The sequence below is a fragment of the Poecile atricapillus genome, chromosome 4, assembly GCF_030490865.1.
Source record: "Poecile atricapillus isolate bPoeAtr1 chromosome 4, bPoeAtr1.hap1, whole genome shotgun sequence".
In the NCBI taxonomy this organism is placed as follows: Eukaryota; Metazoa; Chordata; class Aves; order Passeriformes; family Paridae; genus Poecile; species Poecile atricapillus.
Window position 1 is genome coordinate 4,232,656 of NC_081252.1, and position 19,558 is coordinate 4,252,213.

Consider the following 19,558-nt stretch of genomic DNA (forward strand, 5'->3'; position numbering starts at 1 on the left):
AAGCAGATACACACCATCCTTTTCTAATTATTATTTACATGCAATTCTCCATGTCCATTTCTGTGTCTTCCCCAGTATATTCATTACAGAAGTAACTCTAAGAGCTGCTAGAGTTGTTTCTGTGTTTTGGTAAGGGCAGTTTTATTCTGCTTTATAGCTTTAAGTATTCAATTTGCCAGGTTTGGCAGTAGGTACCTGCAGTTAGTTGCCTTTTGAAAAGGTCATGGCTTGCTGGAGTGCTGGACAGTTGTATTTCATTCAGATGTCTGTGTACACTGATTTTAGGAATGCTCAATTTTTTAACCATAATCCATTTATATAGTTCCTGAGTTAAGTGACACACTGCCGAAAAACAGACTTATCTGAAATTTTACCAAAATACGTCATAGCCATTCAACAAATGAATCATCAATTTCACTTAACATAATTCATCTTGAAGCTTATATGTGTGTGTGCATTTTATCAATTACCACAGACCACCAGGAATGCGCAGCCAGTCCATGCATCCATCATCCATGGAAAAGGGCAAACTTTGAAGCATGTCTCAAATGATATACGTATTGGGAGAAGAAATTCTGTTTCAGAAGCAAAATGTCAGACAACATCCCTGCACCAAAAATAATATTAATAAAACAGCTTACTTGAGTTTGTTTAAAACAGACTAGACCAGAATTTCTATCTCAGATGCAAAAAAGAGGCAGACCGCTTTTATGAATGCCATAAAAATAAACTATTTTAATAGGTACATAAATAAAAGGTTTAAAGTAGAATTTTCCCCCCCAACATCAAGATGGCCTAGCCTCTGTACAGAAACTGAACAATATTCACGGGACTCCTAAATTAAATAAACCCTTTGTTACATTCAAAACCGCTCAAGGTAAATATATAACGCAGTGACGCACCTGAATTGCTCTCCTTCCTCATCCTAGCAGTGTATACAGTATTTCCTTGGTTTACAGTACTCTGAGGAGATGAATCTGTTAAATAAACTCTCATTGACAGGGTGGAAATAAAATTTAAAAAGTCAATGCTAAAAGAACCCAACAACCCCGGCACCCACGTGAGTACCTTGCATCAGCCAGGAAGTTTTAATGGAAGAGAAATAAGGATTGTGCTGTAAAATAAGTTATATCTTTTACATATAGTTGTAGAGTTATCTTAAAGTGTTTAAATACTACATTCACTTTGGCGATGCATTTTGGTCTATGCTTGCAATAAATTACACGTGGCGTGTGCTCGTTGGTCATGTGTTGTACTGCAAATGGGGGGAGCTCAGCACATCTAGGAAATATTAAAAATATTTCAGAATTATTTAATATGGACAAAATCTAATTTAAAGCAGCTTTCCTCCTATCATGTCCCCCTCCCCAGCACCTCAACAAAGTTAGCCTGATGGCTTCGGTTTTTGCTGTGTTGTATCCAAACAGGTCATAGGTTGATGACAACACTGACCCACAGAGGTTCTCTGGTTTTGTTTCTCCTTTCTCCTTCTGAACTATCTGTCAGTTTGATGTCACTGACATCTCCATGCTCTCCAAAGATTCCAGCTAATAATTAAGGCAAGGAACCATCATTTGTCCATCAAAGCTAAGTCTCCTAGAATAAGACACTATCGCTGCTGTTATCCGGAATGTGTCTGGTGATGGGTGAGGACCACTCATCCTGTGGAGGAGCAAGTCTGTCACAGGGTCACTCAGAGTGTTAAAGCATCTTGCGCTGGTGGAATCTGAGACAAAATTACAAGATGACAACTTTCATCCACAGTGCAGAACTGGCATTTCTAGTCCATTCCATCAAAAGTTAAAGAAGTGGGGCCAGGCTGACTCAGGCCTGGCCAAGGAGCCTGCTTAGAGTTTACCCACCAGCAAGACGTGACCGGCAGTGAAACGACTGCCCCTTTTTCCGACTGGCTTTCTTCTTGTTCTTGCTCTTCTTCTGCTTCTTTGCACTTTTGCTTTTATCTGACTTCTTTTTCTTATCGTCCTCCTTAAACCACGGCCCCCAGACTCCTCCGTTGAGCTTGGGGTTGCTGCGAGGGTCCTTGGGCGGGTAGCGGACGGGCACCGCGGTCTTGTTGAACTGCGAGAGCCTCCGCAGCAGCTGCTTCACCACCTCTGGGTGCCTGGCAGACAGGTCCACACGCTCGTAGGGGTCGGCCGTGATGTTGAAGAGCCACACGGTTTTCCCGGCTGACCAGGAGACGCGTTCGTTGTGCCAGCGGTTGGGACCCGCGTTGCTGAAGGCCTGCGGAGGCACCCAGTCACTGTAGCCCGGGTTTCCCGTCAGCAGCTTCCAGTGATTCACTCTGATGGCAGACTGGATGGCCGTGTTCCAGATCCCGTAGCCAGCGGCCCAGGAGCCGTTCTTGGCTTTGGTGTAGATCGGGTCGATGTTGTGCAGGATGTCCACGCGCGGGGAACGCCTGCCCTCGCTGATGGTCTCCCACACGTCGTAGCCATCCAGCTGGATGTCTTCATCGATCTGCCCCTCGGCCAGCGTGATCAGCGTGGGGAACCAGTCTGTGATGTGCACCAGCTCCTTGCACACAGACCCTTTGTTTTTCAGGAGGGGGCTGTGCACAAACCCGACAGCGCGGATACCTCCTTCCCAATAGGTGCCTTTGCTTCCTCGGAGAGGCCAGTTACTGCCTCCGGCCATCGGCTGCCCACCGTTATCAGAAGAATAAATGATAATGCTGTTCTCGTAGTAGCCGTACTTCCTTAGGGCGAGAGTCACGTTGTTTATGGCCTCGTCCAAGCAGGCCAGCATGGCTGCGTACCGCCGCCTGTTGATGTTGTTTATCGAGCGGTAATGTTCAAAATACCTGCCTGGCGCCTGAAGAGGCGAATGGACAGCCTGGTAGGCAATATACAGGAAAATGGGCTTCCTGGGGTTATGAGAAGCCAGGATCTGCTGCACTTTCTGCGTGTACATCTGCGTGGAATAGATGCCGTTGTCGTGGTCCCAGGCGGCGTTGTCGTTCTCGTACAGGTCGTAGCCGCATATCCCGGGGCTGTCGCACTTGAAGTGGGTGTAGTAGTCGCCGCTGCCCAGGAGTGAGCCGAAGAAGGAGTCGAAGCCCCTCTGTGTGGGCATGCACTCCCTGCGGTAGAACCCCAGGTGCCACTTGCCCACCATGTGTGTGGAGTACCCGACCTCCTTCAGCTTCTGAGGTAGCGTGACGTTATCCAGAGGTAAGCAGTTGGGCTGCGTTGGTCGGATGATGGAGTGCTGCAGTCCCGTGTGGATCTGGTACCTGGAGGTGGGAGGAGACAGGCATCAGGCTGGTGGAGGAAATGCTCAGGTGTATGGACACCTTAACCCCAACAGAAAATATCCTTAGGCAAGCCACAGCCTTCTCTGGAAATACTTCAGAATGCCTGTGTGTGCTGCTTTCAAAAACCAGCTTGGTCACACTATGAAATCTGTCCTCACCTCACTGCGGGATGAAACCTTTCCCTCCGTGGTCTGAGCTACTCAAAATACCTACATATACAGGAGCACCAATACTTTGAGGCACCCTTCTCTCCTCCACATGTCTCTATTTAACAATGACTATAGAAAATTATGTGGATAAATACAATTTTTACAGTGCCTCATAAGTCGCTAGCGGTGAACGTATCTACAGCATATAAAAATGCTGGGCTTTGAGTGTGTAAGAGCAGTATGTTTAAAGGATGGGATAATAAATTCTGCAGTGCGCTACAGGCTATGTGTAAAGAATACATGTGGCCTCCATATGATGAGAAAATGAATCCAGCACGGGCAGCAGTAAGTATCAAAAATCAAGGGCAAATATATTTATATCAGTTTGACACTAAAAAAGAGAATGCAACAGCAGATAGCAGACCAAAGACAACTTCTCCCCGAGTGTGAGAATAGGTTCAATTCCGAGCCATGCATAGAACAGCCAAGTCCACCAAATCTGCGTATCTCCCCCAAAACCAGCTCTTAATAATTTGTGGTAGCAGGAGTTGGGGCTTCTTGACACATTCTACTGGTGTTGCCAATCTGATCAGCCTCCTGAGCTATCTAGAAAATTAAAACCATTAGGCTCTGCCTGTCCATAAATAACTTAGAGCCTGCTTTCATATGAGGGCTTCCTGGCCAAGATCCTTGAAGGCGCCATAGCTGTCTTTAATGGCTGGCAATGTGTACGGATTGTGTAACTCCCATTTAATTCTGCAGCTAATTTCCACGGAACCAGAAGCTCTGGTCTCACTAAGTGCCTGCAGAAGCTCTGGGTGTTGTGCTGCTCTGGACCCAGCTTGCTGCACTGTGCTCTGCCCCGCCAGCCCCTCTGCACAGCATTGTCTCTGAGAGCAGGCTGGAGACCTGGAGCCCTGCCACCCAATTGTCCCCAAACTCACAGGCTGGTGCTTGACAACACAGGATATGCTGCAGGAGAGAGTTAAAACACACCCTGAAAATTACGGGTTTCTGGGATCTACATTTCACTTTTGTAAAAGAAATGTCACGCGCACACAAGTCCCACATCCGTCCCATGGTTCAGCTGCAATATTCACCTCTTAAAAGAGGTAAATTACAACCATGCAGTGTCCCATACTTCGGCTCATTCCATATTTGGGACTCCTCAGGGAACTATGTCCACAAGGCATTTCATTTCCTTCTCCTTCCCTTTCCTTCGCCTTGTTAAATCCTTTCAGTAAAATCCCATTTTTTGATCCAAGTGGAAAAGTCCTTGTCCCCACTCAGCTATTTTAGTCAACAGCTTCTGCTTCCTTAACTCTGACAGCCTCCTCGATCACAAGGTCAGCCCTGAGTCCCAGCTGGGCAGTTTCTCCATAATAAGCTAATTTTGCTGGAAGTCAGGATTTTCCCTGTTGTGAGCAGGAGGGATCCTTCCACCACCCTTCTCATCTGGAAACTGAGAAGCTGGCCCTGAGGGGAATAAGCCACAGAATATGCAAAAATCCAGTCTGCCTCTTGTGCTTACAACAGAAAGCATGATAGTCACACAAGGTTAATTCCCATCAGAAATTCCTAAAACACCGGGCAGATTCCCCAGCCAGGGCTACTCAATTAGAGATCCAAGCATGAAATTCCTACACTGTTGATCTGACAAATACTGAACCAAAAAATAGCAAGAATTAACCTCAGTCATACAGGTTATTCAGCACTGCATCTTGTTCCAGCAGGGCCCTCAGGAAGTTATTCAATATGCTGGTAACAGTGCACATATAACATACATGCATCTATATGCACGTCTATTCCCTGCTGCTGCCTCTTTGCAGGAGACTTTGGTGTGTTTCCCAGATGTGTGTGTGTGTCTGTGTGCTATTTCTGGCATGGCTGTGCTTCAGAATATACCTATAGGCACACAAAGAGACACATTTTTATACTCATGTGTGTGAAAAAGAAACCTGCAAACCGATACATTTTTTAAGTAAAAATATTTCAAGTGTAGAAACGCTTCAAAGAAATATGAACCTCTGATTATCAGAAGACTGTTCACTATGACAAAAATGGTCAAGATTTGTTCACTTTCCTGCACCACATGCCTTTCTAATTGATCCATTATGTGCCAATGTTACTTTTTCAGTGAAAGTATTTAATTTTCAAAGGATTTGCAGGGCATTCGTAGAAAAGCAAAGTAACCTGGGCAAAAGACAGTGATGATATGGAAGCAAATGGCATTAATAGCAATAAGAAAGTTGTCACAAAACAACTGTTTTGAAACTGTTTCTAGACTGTGCAAGAGGAATAAAAACCTGAACCAGGCACAACATAAAGGGATTAAGAGTCAGGTGCTGATTTTGGGGGTGTTCTCTAGCAGATTAAGTCATGAGCTCATCAACAGCCATGAAATGTCTGTGAGATATATCCTATAGATTTCATGGCTTCCACTTTTTAGAATAAATTGGTTGAATTTAATCCCAAATGCAGAAAGCAAGTTAGGACTGAGAATGGTCTGGAATTCATTATTAGAATTTCAGCACTAGTAACCAGTCAATTCTAAGCAAATGCTGACAGACCACAGAATCTATTTCATCATTTTTTAGACTCTGACCTTCCTGGGCATTATTTACATATAGGCCATTAACTGCTAAGAGCCTGTATAAAGAGTAGGGGAGTTCAAGACTTGGGAATACTTTATATGCACATGCTATGCTCTCCTCCCTACCCCTCCAAGATTCTGGATCATAAGTGTCTCCTTTAGAAGAGCTGAAATTTGCAATTTGCATGACAAGGAACTAAGTAAGATTTGTGCGAAATGTTCAGCTAACAAAACGCATATTAAAAATTAATTTCTCCTCACTATACAGGGATGGCTCTTTGTGCATTTTCTATTCTTGTTTTTGTTTTCCTGGTGTATTGTTCAGATGTTCACAGTGAAACCCACTGTGATAAGTGTTGCAGCCAAGGCAGATGCTCGGTGCTGGCTCACTGACACACTGAGCTGTTTTCTTGTTTGTAGGGGAACCTTTAAAGCAATGGCCTCCCTCTGGGAGCACTCCAGTGACTTCATAGCCCTTTGCTTCTTGGATGCTAAGAGAAATATTTCAGAAGGTTTGTAAAATAAATAAATAAGCAAATAAATCCTCCCTCCTGAGTGTGAGCTCATAACACCCCTTTCCAACACAAGTTCCCTTCCTGTTTTAATTCAGACACAAAGCTCAGGCACTGGCTCTCACATCACTCTCACCTCCAGTCTCAAGGTACAGAAACCATTCAGTTGCTGAAGGTCAGCTGCACATTGAAGCGTTATGGATGTAAATCACCACAGGCACACTGAAGTCAGTGAGACCTGAGCTTGAGGAATTAACATTGGGAGGCTTTATTTCCCCTTTTTCTGATGCCCTCAGTAGCGCTGAGTTAGTTTCCAGTTCTCATCTACAGAGCAGATCAGTGACAGAACCTTTGCACACTTTCAGTGCTATTCCCCCGCAGCAGAGAGCAGGACTGAGGGGCTGTGGAGGGAAAGATTCTCCTGGCACGCCTCACATCCCCTACACAGCCTTACACAGACCTAGGCCAAACCAGCTTTCCTGAAAAAATCTTCCCCTGAGGAGTTTTCTATTGAGTGTTTTCCCCCTTAACTTCAGGGTGGGTTCTGCACTGAGGAAGAAGCTGGGATGTTTCTAATTTTGAGATGTGCATGTACAACACTATTGATTTCAAGCTCTCACCATTTTCAAATACTGCATTAATTGTCTTCAAACTGAGATTCTTTTAAGGCTCACTGAAGATTAACAAAGAAGCTCAGTTGGAAGTTTCCAGTTTCAGGAACTTTTGCTAGCATAGCTCTAGTTAGTACATGTGGAAAATGTATTTTTATTATGCTTGCATAGCTCAGGATATGTTGAAAAAAAATCTCAATTTTAAAAATAATGAACTCTAGCCTAGGATTTAGAAAAGGATACTTTAAATAAAAACCCCACATTTGCCAGGAGTTGCATAGAGAGTGACAGCACTGAGGTCTGCACACTACATAAATTAAAGGGATAATTATTGACGATTGTGCATTTCCTTGTTAAAAATACAACATGCAGATACCAGTCTAGAATATAGATTTAGGGGTTACTAAAGAACAGTCTTTGACATTTCCCCTGAAACTATTTGTATAACACAACAGCTAAAACAGAGAAATTCCAGGTGAATAGAAAATAGAGAAAGATGTCATTTTAAGGGCCCTCAGTCCTCAGAGGTCCAAGTTAGTGGGGGGAAAAAACCCCAGCATTCCACTTACCACCAGCAAATCACCAGCAGCAGGACACAATCACCAGAGAGAGAAACCAGATCCAACAAGGACATTTTTATAGTGGACTGAGGCTTTAGCATGGAGCCCACAAGCCCTACATGTTTGAAAAAGTTGTTACTTTGGGCAGGGACGTTCACTCTGAGTCATCTCAAAGTTGTTTTCAGCTTGTGAGGGAAAAAGGAACTCTTCTGCTGTCAGTCTTCCACCCAGGCTGGTGAAGAGCAGGGCAGGGGGATCCTGATCATGGGCATGTTGGATATGGAGCAGCGTGAAAGAATCACACAAAATGCCTCTGCAGCAGAAATGTATGCCATGAAAACAAAATGCTTCATGCTGCATACGCTGAGGTGTTTAAAACTAAACTCAGAGTAAAGCTGGAAAAGGGTTGATCCAGGAGACACTGGGGCAGAGGGTAGGGCTGAGCTGATTTAAATGAGATGCAAATAAAGCCATCACAGCCTGAGATGAATTGCTGCCGAGCCATCAGCAAGTCCCGTCCCTTCAGACTGATAACAACAAAGCCAGAGTGTGTAGCCACAGTGCTTCTCTCTCATCGCTATTAAGTCAATTTGCTGATAAGCAAAAAATTTTCTAAATGTTCATGTCCTTCCTATTTCCCTTCTTTTCCTAACTTAGAGACTGATAACAAGTCTTGACTCTGCTGATTTCCAACTGCCAAGCTCCCACGAGAGCCAAAGCAGGCGGTGGCACCTTGGCACTCTTTAGGGCAGCACATTCACTATCTGCTCTGGACAAGACCAGGTTAAGAAAAGTCCCATCTATCTCATTTCTTCAGTGTTTACAGTCCATGGCAACTGTGTATAATCCCATGGGAAACACTCCTAAATGTCAGCATGAAAGTTTTCATGCAACATAGTCTGCTCAGAGCTTATGCCAAGGAGCCCTGAGCCTACGCTACCTAAGTGCATATTTCAGCTTTCAAAAATGGCAGAAAACCACAGTTTTCTGTATTGGATCTATCATTCATTATCTATCATTTAGCCATTTTTATCTTCTGGCTTATGACTTCGGGATTTTGGGGGAAAGTGGGTTCTGAGTGTGAATGGATCAGAGAAGAAAATGCATCACTAAAGACTAAATGCAAACTCCAAACCCTCAGAGACTTTCACTGTGTCAGCCCACACAAATCAAACCTGAAGCGTTCACTCAGACACACACACACATTCACATTTCATCCACAGATGTATTCCTTGAATTTTTATGTGCTTATAAATCAGAGCAGAAAAAGTATCTACTTCTAAACCAAGTGTTTACCTAAAAAGTCTAACTCCCATTATTTACTGTTTTATCACTCTGGCAATGCTATTGCATATATGTCATTTGGGAGATTCTGTATCTTGCCCTACTTTCAAGTTTTTCATTGTTGTTTTTAAATCAGTTAAGACTCTTCTATCAAATTCAGGAAAAGAAAAATAAAGTAGCAATTTCCTTGCAGACTAATAACGTTAGCAGTTTTGCTCCCATGACCTTTTGCCCAAGGACTTAGAGGAGTTGAGGTATCCTTATTTCACCAAATGCCATTTGGATTTTGATGCATGAACTCAACCTCAGAATCATTTCGAAATTCTGATCTCACACTAGCCCTAGCATTTGGTCATTTAAATGATGTGCTTACACCCTGATATTGTTTATATTGTGAAATGGATTTTTATCACCTGGCACCTAGAAATGCTTGAAAACTGGTCACAAAATGCTGTTCTCCATGGTTCTATATTCCAACAGTTTTACATCCCCAGGATTCGCACCAGATCCTCTCTCTTTTATCTTCCCATCTCCTGCAGATGCAACTGGCACCCCTGGAGCGAGGCAGATCTCAGGGAACAGCGGGAAAGCAACTGTTGTCTCCAGAGTTGTGAGCTTTAAAGGAAAAATATCTGGCTGTGGGACCAAGCTGGGAGGGAAAAGGAACAGAAACCTTCATCTGCGTTTCCTCAGGGCTACTCTCCCTGGTTCCAGAAGCTTGAACTTTAAATTACCCTCCAAATTAAGTTGCAATTAGTATTTTCACACCAAACATTATTATACTGGCAGCTTATCTGCTACCAACCTTTCCTGTCATGGAGGCAATTTATCTGCTCCAATGGGAGGATAGCAAGGCTAAGTGGGAGCTGGCAGCAGCTGGAATGCACATGTGTATATGCAGCTATTGTTTTCTTTGCTCCCAGTTTGCTGCAGCTGTGGAAACAGAGCACAACATTTCCAGCTTTATCACTGTAATTCATTTAGGGAAAAGGGGAGGAAAACGTGTGATTGCATCATTGGCGCTGGCGGTTTCATGTCTACATGGGAGTGACATGGAAAGAAAACAATTTGACTAAATGCTTTGCATGCCAACCACAAATCCAGACCCCGCCACCAAATTCTGGGCTCTCAGCAACAGCAGATCCCAGCGGATATGACACCTAATCACCATGTTCCAAGGGAAAGAAACTTAAAATGACTCTGCGATTAGTTAGAGACCAAGTTGTAGTCCTGCTGTGGTCATTCCTGCAGGAGAAAAAACAAGAAAAGGAGATAAATGGAATCTAAAAATGGTGTGCAGAAGAATCCCCCCCTCAGGTACTCCCAAAGTGAGGTTGGAGCAGGAGCAGCTTGCCAGGACAGGGACACAGCAGGTTCCAGTTTGTAAAGGAGAGGTGCCTCCATTCCAGACTGTTCTCTGCTCTGCTGGGAGAACAGCACCCCTGAGCCTCCTAATATCCCAGAATAGTCTCTGTTACAGACAGAGCAAACTTCAAGGTGTCTCATATTCTGTCTAAAAGAATAATTTAATATTTAAAATAACACAAGACTTTTTACATGACCAAAAATGAAAGCCTGCCATGCACATGTGTGAAATATTTTCCACCTAATCCTGTGACAGTTTAGGAAAGTTGGTTCATCTTTATATAGGAAGGATTTATTCAGTGAGTCACCTCAGGGATGTGAAAGATACTCACTATATGGTTGCCTTTCATAAGAAGACATCTCTCATAAAAATGACATACTTGATGGCAGCCCTTAAGGTAGCAGCCAAACAGTTATTGTCTTACATTACTCTCTAATTAAAGTACTCATTTTGAGCATTTAGTACCATTTCTGAATTAGAACTGTCCTTATCTATTATTCATACATCCAGCACTTAGAGCCTATATCAATCTAAATGCTGGAAAATGACCTTGAATTGACAGCAAGGATGACTGAGGGCAAACAGACAGGATGTAAAATACAGGTTAACAACCACCACGTCACGGGCTTATATGGTATCATTTGAGAGAGGTAATTGCTTTATAATTAAAGAACATTATGACATTGAAAAAAGTTAGGGCTATGTGGTACTTCAGAGACATCTGAAGTGTTTTAGATTACCTTCACAACATCCAAACTTTGTGACAGCTGTAATTTTTTATTAACCACTGACCAACTACATAAACACACCGTTTCTGAGTGTGACATTGGAGAACATCACAGTTCCACTGCTCTAGTGAGCATAAGTGTATCATAGGCCATTAAGTTTCTTTTGAACCCCTGGACAAGTCTTACAGACAGTAATTTAAAACTAGAGATAAATTATTATTGTGAGAGTATGAAGATCAAGTGGTAACAGCCACACCTCTTCAGGATTTATAATATTTTTATTATCCTGCTCTGTGAGATGTCTCAAGCTCAACTGTCTCCAAGACTATTCCAGGACACAGAATAGATTCTGCCCCCTTTAATCAATATGTACCAATTTCAGTAAAAGAATAATTACATCAATTTCAACTGAATATACTTCTACGTAAAATTTTGCTCAGAGTCATCAAAGTATCAAAATGAGTCCGTGAATTAATGCACCAAACTCCTTTTTTTCATGTGGAGGTTCATTGGGAATGTTGATTAATTAAGAAATATTCTTGGATGATTATTTCTCTTTCATCTCAACTTGGTCATTCTATTTGTTCTACTTACTGCATTCCATCACATAACATCATTGTAAAACGTGTACATGTGCATCAAAAGGAAATCATTATCTTCTCCTTCACCCCCCGTGTACAGCACAGCAGCCTGAGAGCAGGATACCTGCTGTCAGTCTTTACAGTTTAATTATGCATTTCAGCCAGTGGCATTTGATGCTGCTGCATATGAAATGATAAGGTGTTATTCAGAACTGAGAGTGTCATTCACAATCTAAGTTGAATTACACAATCTAAGTTGCAGTTTCACAGAGGCTGTGCTGCCCACCTGGATCCCTCATTTAAGGTCTCGTTCTTGGCAGTGAGAGAGCGATGCTGTTTGCTGCTCTCCCTACAGGGACAGACAACACCCACAATTGCTTCATGCCACTCCAGAGTAATTTTCCCAGAAAAGCTACAGCCCTGATAATAGGAACAACAGCTTTATCTGGGAAAAAAAAAGCCACCCTAATTTGACTTTTCAGCAATCTCGCTGGTTTTCTGGGCTGACATTTGCTGGCAGCAGCAGTGGCACTGAATCATTAGTGAGAGGAATAACCTTGCCTTGAAAGGGAGGGAGGGCTGGGAGCCAAGAGATGCTGTCTTCTGGGTTCTGCACAGTTTTCAGCCTGAGCATCCCCACTGACCTCCAGTTCTTTTGTCCTTCTGACACTTTGATATCAGTTTCTGAGTCTCTTCTGCTGCTCATCCCTTTGAGCAGGGATGGAACTATGTCTGTTTCACAACACAGCTAAAGCTCAAAATGGGCTTTTTAGTCCTGATAAAAGAGGTGGCAGGATGCAAATGAGCCTCACACTGCTGCTAAGCCAGTTTGTAACTGGACTTGTCAAAATACAGTGCTTACAGGCACCTGCTTATTTACAGTGATTGCCACCAGTTATGTATGAGTTCTGTCACATATTGCTGGCTGCTGGATTTTCTATTTCCTGATTCCTGAGAAATACTATATGAAAACCCCTTTTTCAGATCTGACCACAACATTTGAGTTCAGTTTTGATCAAGACAAGGCCCTGTGTGTGGTTCCCAAAGAAATAATAGATGAAGATAACGAGGTATTGCATTAACCTGGGTTCCACATGACAGGTTCCTGACTGACACCACGGGGAAATGGAACATCTTTGTTTACTCACAGGGGAGATTCCACACGGAAAGGAACTGCTTTCACTGCCAGTGTCTGAGTGGATGTAAGTGTGGTGTTGTAGCACAGGGAGAAGAGTGGGGAGCAATGCTGCAGGGCTGTCAGTCAGTTCTGTGACAATTTTTAACCACATCAGAGATAGCACACACTGTATAGTACAGCATTCAAAAGGGAAGTAAAATGTCTGCATTGAAAGCACCATGGTGGAACTCAAAAGGAACAAAGCAACTTCAGCAGGTATGAGACCAGCTCACTGTGATCCACGGTTGGAAAAGACCTTTAGGATCAAGTCCAACCAGTGACCTGACAATGCCAATTCCACTGCTAAACCACGCCCCTAAGTGCCACACCAACGTGTCTTTTAAATGTCACAGGGGTGATGACTTGAGCTTCAGGTGGTTCCAGAACTTGACAATCCTCTGGGTGAAAAAATTTTTCCTACTATCCAACCTAAGCCTTCCCCTGGCACGACTTGAGGCCCCTCCCTCTTGTCCCGTCACTAATGGTACTTGAAGAAGCTCTGTGCTACTTGACAGGGATCTCTCTGCTCCTGTACCAATGGATTTGAGATGCCACCTTTGCTCCCTGCCCAAATCAGGCAAGGGCTAGGAGAAATGCGATGGAATTGGAGAACTCTCTGTGTCACATTTGATGGCTGCATGATGCCATGGCACGGACACTGCGCAGCCCCCTCGTGCCACCCACCCTGCTGCATTTCTCCTTCCCCCTCATCCTCCCACACCAGAAAAGGGAACAAACTGCAGTTAATACAGGACAGAGGTTAACAGCACATCTGTTTCTAGGCCACTGTGCGACGAATAATGAAGAGATTTGGAAAAATGCTTCTTTATTTCCCTCCTAAATCCAGCTTAGCAAAACAAGTAGTGCTCTCTTGGATGTCACTGCTGCTCTCCCTAATCCCTCCTGACTCTCATTCACACTGCTCCTCACTCACATCTTGCTTTGCTGCTTACACTGAGGCAGCATCCAAAAGCCTAAAAGGAACTGAGGCTGTGGTGCAACATCACTGGAAATAAAATGGAGCAAAAAATAGAGGGTGGAATGGAAACAGGTGCCCTCTTGCTGTTGGTCCAATAAAAATCTAGAAACAGAGTCTCTTACATGTCTAGCAACTATGTATAAAAGTAGACAAAGCATACATAAAATATTTGCTATAAATGAAGCTGTGCCTTATTTAAGATGCTAGTAGGTGATTTTGATTCCAGGCAAAACACCACAAAAATGACTCACATAATGGAGTGAGCTGGATAAGAGTAAGTGAGGTGTAAATGGGACACACACAAAGTTTTGGCAGTGTGCATCCAACATAGCCAGCAACTCCTAATACACTAATGGAACCTATGCAGAGATGCCATCAGCACTGTATGCTGCCTTCTGAGGGGCTTTCTCCCCCTGCCTGGAAACATTTTATTAAGTAGAGTGATATTAGCATCACATCCCCTGTGAGAAGGGATTTACCGGGGAAATGAAGATAACCCATTAAAAATTAAAAATAAGAGTAGAAGTAGTGATTCTTTGAGAAACACTCATTGTTCAGGAGAAAGGGAAACACATTTAGCATTTATGAGTGTGTGATTCACTAAACAGCTATGGAGCTCTGACTTGAGAGATACCTTTGTATGGACAGAGCTTCTACACCTGCTTAAATCCCTTGGTGACAGAAGAGCTTTCTTGAACAGGATGGATCTAAAAAGAACTGTCTGCTCTTGAACTGACATTTAAGTGCACTTGCAGAGGAACTTTACAAACTAGTCTGTATTTTTTACAGGTAAAGACACAAATAGGGATTCTCAAAAAGGACCCTAAATCTCCATTAAATCAACAGAAGTTACAGGAACTAACAAAAGACCACTGATTCCCAATCAGCACTATTAAGCTTCCTTTAAAGAACATCTGGTCCTTCACAATGAAAAGGACATGCTCTGTTTTCTCAGAGGTGCCAAAGTGAAATTATCACCATCACAGAGAAGCAGCTCCTACACATTTGGTCTCTGACCCCAGGGTTTCCGGTGGGAGCCAAGCATTAGTGGGAAAAATATGTCAGCAAGATGATAACCCATCCATTCTTCTGAAGCACAATTAACTCTGTGGAAAGTTACTCAATCAGTGCTAAATAATTTCTGGCTTCCAAATCACTTATGTCCTGTTCAGGTTGTGAAATTATGTATTCCAGTGGTTAATAATCCCGGCAATAACATCAAAATTAATAAAATGGTGTAATGCTGAACAAAGCATCATCATTTAGAATCTGTTCTTGGTACTTTCAACATTCCTCTCTGCGTGGGAATAGAAATTTGGAGATTGTGGGGCTTGTAAAGGGAAAAGAGGGAAGGAGAAGAGACAAGAATCAGGCATGCTTTGCATCTGTCTTGAGTGAAAAAGCTAAATATTTCTTTCCTCTTCAGGAGCCAGGAAGGTTAATGGAGGAGCAAATCAACCCACAGCAATTCTGACATCGTGTAGCAGCGTGTGTGCTAAGACTGCACCACGCCACAGAGAGGTGACGAGTGGTGACACCACCACAGAGCAGGCAGTGTCTGTGTTCTGGGGACAGGAACATGTCAGGAACATTGCTGCAACCACAACACCACATCTGCTCAGCTTTGTCTGCAGGAGACTTTGCTGTTCCCTGAACAAATCTGTGGCTGTAGCTCCAAGGGGTCACACAGGAGACAAGGAGCCAGAGGAAGCTGTGAACCCTGCGGGGAGCCTGTCAGCTCACTCGGTGACAACATTCTTATCTCTATTGTCCCATTAGTGACAGCAGTGTATGACTTGTCCCACCAAACAGATAAATCAACACCCCTGTGTACAGCTGTACAAAGTCAGTGCAGTAATTCACTGCCAACTTTGTATATATTGTCAGAGCGCTGGGCTTGGCCAGGATCACCTCACCAGGTTTCCCATAGGAGTGGGTGCACACTATAAAACACATTTTCAACTTGTTCTGTGAATGTGCCCCTGCAACTTAACCGCACTGCCTTGGTTCTTCATGAACTCTCCCAGTTGGCTTACTCAATATTCAGCACTTAATGTATTTTGAATTCTGGTAATCTGGCTGCAGGACTGTAAAATTCCTCAACAGTCCATTCATTTCATGCCCAGCTTTTCACGAGCAGTGCTCAACAAACTGCAGGACCGATTTCTTCCCAATTACTTGTGTTAAAGTGAAGCATCTGCTTCTCAAAACCAGGCTTAAGTCTGTGTGTTCAAAACCAAAATGCAGGGGAGGTGACTAGAGTCAGCAGCAGCAGAATGGGAGAGCAGCAAAAGGTCTGTAAAGCCTCTGCCTGCATTCCTTGTTAGCCTTGTTGGCTCTGATTAGGAAGTTTCTCCCGTGTTTCTCATATAATCTACTTCCTCAAGGGGGAAGCAGTGCTGACAGTCACCTGGGGAAACTGCAGCCACATGTCCCGGTGAGGATGGCAACTGCTACACCACACTACGGAGCAACGAGGTGAAAGAAAGAAGGGAAAGATGGAAAACCCCTAAAAACCTCACTACAATGAGAGTGGAACTTGGTGATTCCAACAGGGCTTCCTTCAGTTAGTCACATTACCCAAAAGTTTAAATTAAGCCTTGAATTATTTTTTTTTTTACATTCTTCTTTAGTGCTTTCAGTGCATAATATTTTAGACGTAGAGCCAATGTAAGATCAGTATTTTAAAACCAAAAAGACACTTATACCAAAAATCCAGATAAAAAATCTGAATGACAATAGGCCATGAGGACACCATGAGCCAGACAATAGCCAACAGAATTTCCTCTCAGGTTTTTATTGCCTGGAAGTTCAGATGGTTTTTTTTTTTTCTGCTTAGGGGGATTGTGGTGTTTTGGGGTGATCTTCTTTGAAATGTCATTTGAATTTAAACCATCCAGTGTATTTTCTGATCTCCTCCTTCCCCTTTACCCTTGCAATTACATTACTATACCAAAAAAACCCCAAACCAACAACTCTGCCAAGTTGTGGCAAACTGGTTTTCTGCAGTTGGTCACAGTGAGCATAGCTTGGATATGATGCATCCGTCTAGGAACAATAGAATAGCAAAGAACTGAATTACTGGATTTGAAATGGCAAACACCCTGGGATAGCTGTGGAAAAGCCATGGCTGGACACACTTTCTCTGGAAATATGCAAGTTCATTTCAGTTGTGGGATGGGAGAGGAAGTTTTCTGCTGGCTCTTCATTTTTTTGGTATGTTACATAAGCTCCCTTTCCTCTTTACTTTTATAACAGCACATAAATATTTTATGAACTATGGGCCTTTGAACTGTGTTCCTCTGACCCATTGACTGATTCTCATTTGCCTCTCTGAAATTGCATCTCAAGTGCTTTGAGAAATGCATCATCCTGGGCTGTCATATAAAACCCAACATAAACAGTAATTCTGTTTTTTGCCAATGCTACAAGTCAACTCCAAGGACAATAAATTTCCACTTAATGTTAACAGCGAGGTTGCTGGAGACATTGGCATTCTGATATATTAAAGGCATAAAGTGCAAACAGCTTTTAATTCATTCTTTATATGCTTTTAGTTAGCCACCCCCAAACAAAAAATAAGAAAAGGAGGAAGGGAAGAACAGCTCCTTTTTCGGTGTGGACTAATGTAAATCCTGATTTTCACCACCAAAATAACATCTAGGTATGTCTATGGATTTTACTGCATATCTGGAATTATCTGTAGGTGTCAGTGATACCCAGGTTGTTCCAAGGCAATCCCAGGCTAACATCTGGTGCTTCACAAAGTGCACAAGACTTCCTAGTACTATGGAAAAATAAATATCTAATGTAAGGCATTTAACACAGCCCATGGAACTATCCCAGTCCAACACTGCTAAGTAGCTCTACATTGACTACATTTTCTACCATCCTCCAAACTGTTCCAGTTCAGGAAAAGTGCCTTTGTTTGTACTTTTTCTTCCCCCTCCCTTCTTCCCATCTGTCTTCATTCTCATTCCTGTGGGATGAAGGATGAAACCCCCTGCTTGAAAACACAGCCAATTGCAGTTCTAGGATCTAAACTGGAAGGCTTGGCTTGACAAGGAAATACCTCCTTTTCTTCTGAGATTACCTGTATTCCCTGTACAGGGTCTGGAATTGCTGTTCCAACTCTTTTCCCAGTTGGACTCAAAATTAAGATGCTAACTTCACCATGATTTTGAGCTTTTCTTGCTTGTGAACAAACCTTGTTTTTATTTCATTTGCTCCAGAAAAAAATCTCATCATTATTCCTTCTGAGCCTATAAATATCCTTTGCATCAGCCACATTTAAGGATTTCATGTGCTGGAATTAAAGCCTCTCTGGGTCACTGGGGTTCCTTACTGGGGCCATGGAATCACAGAATGGTTTGGCTTGGAGGGGCCTTATCCAGTTCCAAGCTCTCTGCCATGGGCAGGGAACCTTCCACTGGAGCAGGCTGCTCCAAGACCATCCAAGCCCTATTATCACCTATATTATAGGTAATAATATAGCTAATACAGCTGCAGATATTCTGCTGCTAAGAAACACAAAAATGGAGCCAACAAAATAAAAAGCTTTGTATGTTGCCCACCCATTTCTTTTTCTTTTGCTTTTCTATCTGAAAAGAGCATTTGTTCTATATTTCTGGCTTCCCCTAGGGATGAAAAAAAGAGAAGAAAATTCTCATGCTCTCCTTGAATCTGCAATTTCCAAGGTGTGTTACTGAGACAAGAAAATGCAACAAAACAACAATTTGACAAAGGTTAAAATTTTCAAGTGCCTGACTACTATGGAGCTCTTGATCAGCCTATACATACATTTGAATTAAATAGCTAAACAAATGGAATCACACCAAGCACACTTTGCCTTCTAATAAACCCCCAAAATGCAAACACATTATTTCGTGCTCTCAGCAGACAGAATGATTTCTCCCACTCACTCCCTCAGGAATGTGCTTAAAAAATTCCACTTCTCCCCCCTTAATAACTCCCACATCAAAATTCTTCCCAATTATGACCATGGCTTCAGGTACTTTTTAAAATTTGATGGCCTTTCTCTAGCTGCAGGTAGTTTATTTTCTTGCAGAGAAGTGACAAAAATAAAACACTATGCCTGCACATTGCAGTTTTCCATCCTAAAGCAAGCTAGCAGCTGAAGTAAAAAAAAAAGCTTTAAGACCTGAGAAGCTGCAGTGTCCATGGTTCAGGGACAGTCACAGGTTATAGAATCACATTTTCCTTCCCAAAAAAGGTTTCCCTGTTGGCTCAGGTGCAGGTTGGCCTCTTGCTTGCCTGGCACTATTATCCACCTACCCCATTAAGACATGGTTCCTTTCTTCCCTCAATTCCTTCAATAATGGATTGATGAGGTGTGAATTCAGAGCAAGTACTATCAGCAAATCTGCCCAGCCTGGGCACGCTTGGCTTTTTCTGTCCTAACACCCGAGTGCCATAAATAGGTTAAATCCCCTATGTCAGTGAAGGGAAGCAATCTGTTCTCTCCCTGTCATGTTCCTGGCATGGCAATCTCCAGTTGTACCACACAGACAATCCCAGCAGGGGACAGAAAACGGGAAGGAACACACAGTTCAGCTGCATTTAGAATTTCGTGCGTTGCTGTGGGTGCATTTCTGCGTTTTGCATGAACTTCCTGTCTTCAAGCACCTACTCCTTACCTAAATGGACTGTCTGGGTTTATTTAGATATATTTAACTAAGCAACTTATTTAAGAAAATCCACACTTTTATTTCTAAGAGGTA

The 19,558-nt window shown here is 43.0% G+C and overlaps 1 protein-coding gene across 2 annotated transcripts in view; it reads right to left on the bottom strand.

Moving 5' to 3' along the window:
• Positions 1 to 725: 725 nt before the first annotated feature.
• Positions 726 to 19,558, bottom strand: part of ARSJ (arylsulfatase family member J) — a 34,250-nt gene continuing 15,417 nt past the window's right edge. For both annotated transcript variants that reach the window (XM_058838516.1, XM_058838517.1), the window contains one exon: positions 726 to 3,256. In XM_058838516.1, the coding sequence (XP_058694499.1) occupies positions 1,855 to 3,256 (1,402 nt within the window). In that variant the 3' untranslated portion in view covers positions 726 to 1,854. The remainder of the gene's footprint in view (positions 3,257 to 19,558) is intronic.